Here is a 6,715-nt window from a genome sequence, read left to right on the forward strand (position 1 = left end):
AACTCTAAAAAAATATTTTTTTATGTTTTTAGATAATAGACTATATTTTTGAGTTAGTCTTGAGTTTAGTTTTTTAAAATAGTTCTACCAAACAAGTTTTTAAGGTCTAAAACTTGAAAACTGTTTTTGAATTTAAAAAAAGTTGGATTCAAATAGAGTACCAAACAAACATTTACCTTTTTATTAGGTTTTATGATTTATATAATTATATTACACTGTTTAGAAATAAAATTTTCATGATAGGCGTGTTGATGGGTGTGGGTTTGGAGGTAAATAATCATTAAAAATGTCATCTTTACATTTTATGCAATAGAAAATTAGAAATTATACACTCGTTATTTAAGATTTAGAAATATAGCAACTCCGATGCCCCTTTCGAGCACCACTCAAATCCCCTTAAAGCAATTAAAATTTGAAATTTTTTCCAGAAACTGTCAATAATAATAACCACATCAATCTAATCCCCAACAAGAAAAATAGATGACAAAACCATAAACCAAACCAAACATTGTTCGTTTGCTTTCAAATCCAAGACAATCCGAAACGGTTACAAAACACAGAATCGGCAGCCAAACCAAAAATATTACAAAAAAAAAAAAACAAATATTTCCCCATAACATCTCCAGATCCGGAAAGGTGGATAACCGTGACTTACTACCATTTTTTTTTTTTTTTTTTTTTTTTTTTTTTTTTGAAACAAGGACTAATCAGCCTACCTATCTCTCCCACCCCATTTTTTTCCTCATAGATTTACACAAAGCAAATACATGGTACATAACAGAAGAAATGTACTTATTTCAAATCCTATAATGATTAACTAATTAACTGGAAAAATTAAGGAATGGGGCGCTTGCCGGGACGGTCGGCGGCTTGGAGGGTTTTGTCAATGAGTTTGCGGGCCTTTTTGCTGCGGATCTCGACCTTGACGCTGGAGCTTTTGTCCATCTTTATGTACGGCTTCTTCGACTTCTTCTTCAGCGCTCGAACTTTCGATTTGATCGACTCCACCAAGCTCTCCAACTGGTTCGTCATGATGATCTTAATTTTATGATTAAGCTTGACTAATTAGAAAGCTTAATGATGATTAAGTGAGAAAGATCTCAGAGAGTTGGGAGGAGGAGGAGGAGGAGGAGGAGGTGGAGGAGGGGAAGCAGGAGGACGAAAGTTTTTGTTGCTGGCTTGGGAATTGTAGTTTGTTGCCGGTGTCTTTCACTAGGTTTAATATCGAGTCAATCCATATGGTGTGCTCTCGAAATGGTCTTGGTGTTTGGGATAATCACCGATTTGCCATCCCTTAATGTGTACTTCAGGCGCTGTACTTTTTGGAATTTTCCAATACTACGTGTTTTTATAAGTTTATTTATTATTTATTATTTATTTTTTCTTTCTTTCAATTAATAGAGAGAAAGAATTCCAACTTCGGATCACACCGTAAATCATGTAATTAAAAAAAGTAAATTAAACAAAAAATTATGTAAATATGACAGTAGATGGTTTTGCTTTAAGAAATATTTATAATATTGTTGTGGACATAATTTACTAAACAATTATGGAGGCCATAGAGAGAGAAAGAGAGTGCGGCATAAACAGAGAAGAAGAGATGTGTAAATGTGGGTGTGCTCTATTCCATCCTATTGTGCCTTTATTTATAGTAGTAGGATAGGTAAAAATATTTCCCTTTGAGATTACAACATTTAATAGGTAATCAATTCTTAATAGGAATATAAGAGATATTCCAAGACATACTAGGATTTATACAATCACATTCCTAATCTAATAGGACTGCAACACTCCCTCTTAAGTGTGTAAATACTCAAGCAAATGACGCATTATGTCTTCAGCGATGAAGTAAATATAGTTGATGAAGTTGTAGGCACAATGAGAAAATGCGAGTCTCAGATCAATGGAAGACTGCATAAAAGGTAAAACTCACAAAACCTCGCTATGGTAAAACCCAAGGTGGGAGAAAACCCATAGACTAAGGAGAAAAATGAGAAGTTGTTTTAAGTCAAAACTATACGTCTTTTGGATGCAAGTAGAAGAGCTCACAAGGGTATGATCAGCCTAGGATGGGTGCCTCGTTAAAACCTAGTTAGGTAGCAAAAATCCAATGGGAAAAATGCTCCTAATCGTAGGGAAAAAGAGTACATTATGATCAAGTGAGTATACTTTTAGATACTCCCCTTTGAGTTTGACATAACTTCCAAATAAGAACTACAAGTATTTGCATATGAATAGTTAGGCATACCAAATTCTTGGACAAGCTTCTGGAAGGTTGACTTCGGCAGTGACGTTGTGTAGAGGTCGGCAAGGTTGTCTAGGATCTGCTTGCATGATTTCAATCTCCTGATGCTTTGTTGATGTAGATGTGGAGGCAATATGTCTTGGTGTTGTCTTTGTTGATGTATCATGTCTTGGTCGGATGGATACATGCGGCATAATCTTCATGGATCGTCGTCGAGACTCAATGATGGATGAAAAATACAACAAGTACTTCGAATATGCTCAACAAGAACTCCTAACCATGTCTCACTTGTGGCGTAGTAAAGTGAGGTGAGTCTTAGAACAATTCGAAGAGTTCGCAACTAAGGTCATATCATAGACCTCCAAGATATTGTGATATCCCTAACGGTAAAGACATAACCATTTGGGGATTTTGCCTTGTGAGGGTTTGATAAGTAACCTGCATGCCTCAGCATAACAAACAAGGCAAGCATCATTCTGAGGATCTGGAGGGTTGGATCCCCTAAGATACGTTGGGATTTGCCCTCATAGTACCTTCAGGGTATGTCTTTAATACCAATTCAGTGGATGCGTGTAGGCGCGGTGCTGCATCTTTACGAAGATCAATAGTAAATGAGATGTCTTGTTTAAATACAATGAGCTAAGTACAACGAAGCGCAAAGTTGAACTTAGATATAGAATTTCGGATTCCATAACCTCTTCAAGGGTCTCATTTGAATATAACGTGTGGATGATCAAGGATATACTTAAGAGTGACACCTTCAGGGTGTACGTCGACTGGTAGACCAAAATACCGTCAGAATAATACTTCAACTTCAGGTCCAGGCATAAACGAGTTTCCCAAGATCCTTCATCTTAAATTCCATCTTTAGGTGCGAGGCAATTTTCTAAAGCTCTTCCAGAGTCTTAGTGAGATTCGTGTCAACAACATAAACTGTAACTCTAGCAGTTTGGAATAAGACTTCATAGTTTAACAGGCAAGGGCATAATTCATATCCCTAACTGATCAAATAATCACTATCTATATCCCCATGGAGAATACACTAACGACATTTCATAATGTTGCTATCAATCACAGGACGTTTGAGAGAAACCTTGCGCATTAAGGCATGCATCATATTACACTATTTCATTCATCTCATAACGCTTCCTTTCCCATTTGTAACACAACAGGGTTACCTTGGGTAGTGTAGGAATGACAGGTTTAATACACACCTTGGTAAGGAATTTGACCTGGATTGTAACTTTAGTTATCCAATCAATTCTACATTGTCACTTAATCAATGGAACATGGTTTAATATCGTCGCTTTTCATTTATGTCGGTAGCTACCATATAAGTGAAAACATTATTGATGATAATCTCATTTCAATTCCATTTAGCTCAACCAAACTAGTATACTAGACCAAGAACTTCAAGTCTCAGGAGTAATCCGGATTAATCTCATGAGATGGAAATGATTTGAGACAACAATCAAGTTTAGATTCATTGTTGTGCTGTATCTTCCTCTTATAAGGAAGTGAATCCTACGAACTGAATGATCTGTCATGCTCTATGCCAAGACAGATTGATTGGCTATCCGTTGGTGTACTCGACCGTCCAACAAGGGCGTCTAAATTGTCCAAAAGGGGCGGCACACCCTCCAACAGGGGAGGCACACCCCCCAAGGATGTTGACTTGACGTCCATTAGGTACCGTTTGGTACGTGGGATGGGACGGAATAGAGTGGGACGAGGCTTTCAATCTCACCTTTGGTGTGCCTAAAACAATTGGAACGCGCTGTTCCACATGACGAATTTTGGGTGAATTTTTGTTCGGCCTCACCCCCTGAAACGACTCATTCCACATTCGTGGAAAACAAAATTATAACCTCTCCATCTCCTTCTTCTTCCTCCTCCTTGTTTCCATCCGAGGGAATCTTTGCTCCCTCTCCGTTCCGTCCCATCGCATCCTATTCTATTCTGTCCCGTCCCGTTTGCAGCTGGTATATGATCTCACCACTTTAGCTAGATCAGAGGAATATGTTTGGAGTAACATTCTGAAAGTTAGAATTCATCGCATTTACTTATCATACATGTGCGGTACGGGGATCGAGATGAGACATAATGCGCAACGTCCACCCAAATTTGTGCTGTTTTCGAGAAACATTGACATTCTTATCTCCCCTTAACGGCGGGAAGACTGTCTCATTAAAGTGACAACCCGCAAATGAGCGGTAAAAAGATCCCGTGCAAGGGCTCGAAAAGAGCTAGTGTGAAGGAGAATCATAATCGACAAAGATTCACATCCTTCTTTGTGGACCTAAGTTGGTACTTTGCAGCGGCATAACTTAGCACATAGAATGCACACCCAAATGCGTAAATATGAAAATCGTCAGGTTCGTACCCAGTAACCAACTGTAACATCATATAGGTTAGGTGGCAATGGGCCTTAAGGCGGACCAACATAACTATGTACAAGATTGCATAACCTTAGGCAGAAACCGAAAACTTGGTACGTTTACCAAAATCCGGACGATCATTTAAATTGCGCTTTATGATCGCTAGGCGAGGCTGTTTAGGGTCAACATAGGAATTCGATGTTCAATTATAAACCCAAAATACATGCAATACTTTATCGAAAATCGTTGATATAAACTCTCCGGCATTATCCAGTCTACCAGACCTTAAGGGATAAGTAGGGTGGTGAGCCCTTAATCGGCCAGCATGTTTAGCAACAATGTGTGTGGACAAACATGCAACCAGTTTGTTGATTCATCAACCAAAACAATAAGTATTTATATGGTCCGCATTTTGGTTGGATTAGTCCACATATATTCCCTTGAATCCACTATAAAGAAGGGGTGATTTCGTATCTTTGCGAGGGATGATATAGAAAATTGATTTCCCTAATAAGCAGGCTTGGCAAAGTGTGCTTGTAGGTACAAGATCCTTACTTCGGGTAAGGGGATACGTCGTAGCATCATTGTTCAACCTAAATGTCCCAAATGGTCGCACCAAAACAAGTAAACTGCTCAATCACCCAGTTCCAAGCCGGCCACATGTGGTGTGTTCCCAGTTGGGAGACAACCCATTGGCCCTAAATCAATGCTTCAGGCTCATTTTTTGGAGGTGGTGCAAATGTATTTCACCTTATTTTCTTCAGTGGTTTCATTTATGATCATTGTCATCTCTAATATTCTTAAAAACTCAACGTTAGTAAAATTTAAGGTCCCTTAAATGGTGACGCAGTACCATTCATACAACGAGGAGTGTGCCAATGCTATTAATCAGGTTGGATATACCTGAAGTTGTTGTTAGAGATGTGATTTAGGTGTAAAGTTATTGTGCGTAGTACGCATTCATCCAGACAACTAACTTCCCCACATTTCTACCTAATCACTTGTTTAATTGAATTGGTCACATATATGAATAAACATGATTCAATCAACTCATATTCGAGGACAATATCAATAAGATTATCCATAAGTAAAACATACACCAAACTTGAAGCCAAGAACATGGAAAAATGTTCACAAAGTAAATGGTTTACTAAGGGGATTCAGCCAACAAGGCCATCTATGTCAAAATTCTGCTCTTCCAACGGTGTTTGGTGGAGCAAAAATTAGTCTCACGTATTGACTATTAGAATGGTACTCCTTAACAACATTGGTAGGGGCACGAATAGGTGCATAACCAATGGTCTATTCCATCGAGGCGGAAATAGATTCTGCAGGGTTAAGATTCGGGAATATTTTCCCTTATTCTTGAAGTTTTAAGTCTCAGGTACCAAAGATCATGCTTTAGGCATGATACCACACCTTGGCAGACCCTGATTCTTCCATATGTTTGTGGTAGTAATCAGATTCGAGAATTTGGTAAACTTCTGCTTTCTACACTGCTGCTTTAGGGGTGAGTTAGAAACATGGAAGGACGAGAAAAGTTTTCTTTAGTCAAAAATTCGATCGAATTTATAAACTTCAGAATTGCACTCATTCATGGACGTAATCATGATGTGTTTCAGGCAATATTTTTCATGATTAAACGATCCAAAGAAGCGACACAAAGAGCCATGGAATCCTTGTTTGGGAGGTATTTCCGTTTGTAATGCTTCGGGCATAAATCTTCTAATGAAGATCATGGCGGAGGCTTATTTAGCTCCTCCAAGTCATTATTGGCTTCAATTGTGTCTCAGCTTCTTGATAGTCAAGTAAAGATTCATGCCTTGTACCCATATATAAAATGGTTTCTATGAGAAACATCTAAATAATGGAAATCGAACTTGTGACGGTTCGACAATCAATTGAATTTGGAGGGAACAAGATTGTGATTGGTGCTATGGGAATGGATCATCCATAAGCATCAAAGTTAGAACATTTAAGTTCTATGACATGGTTTTCATGAAAAAAAAACGTCGGGTTTTCATGGGTGTATTCGTTTTATGAAAACTTCGAGTTTCAAAGGCACTAAATTTGAAACTACAGGTTCAATTTA

The 6,715-nt window shown here is 38.2% G+C and overlaps 1 protein-coding gene across 1 annotated transcript; it reads right to left on the reverse strand.

Moving 5' to 3' along the window:
- Positions 1-492: 492 nt before the first annotated feature.
- Positions 493-1,210, reverse strand: LOC126586870 (uncharacterized). Its single transcript, XM_050251838.1, has one exon. The coding sequence runs from the start codon at positions 1,030-1,032 to the stop codon at positions 835-837; it is 198 nt and encodes a 65-aa protein (XP_050107795.1). The 5' UTR covers positions 1,033-1,210; the 3' UTR covers positions 493-834.
- Between the last annotated feature and the right edge of the window lie 5,505 nt (positions 1,211-6,715).

The sequence above is a fragment of the Malus sylvestris genome, chromosome 10 (assembly GCF_916048215.2).
Source record: "Malus sylvestris chromosome 10, drMalSylv7.2, whole genome shotgun sequence".
In the NCBI taxonomy this organism is placed as follows: Eukaryota; Viridiplantae; Streptophyta; class Magnoliopsida; order Rosales; family Rosaceae; genus Malus; species Malus sylvestris.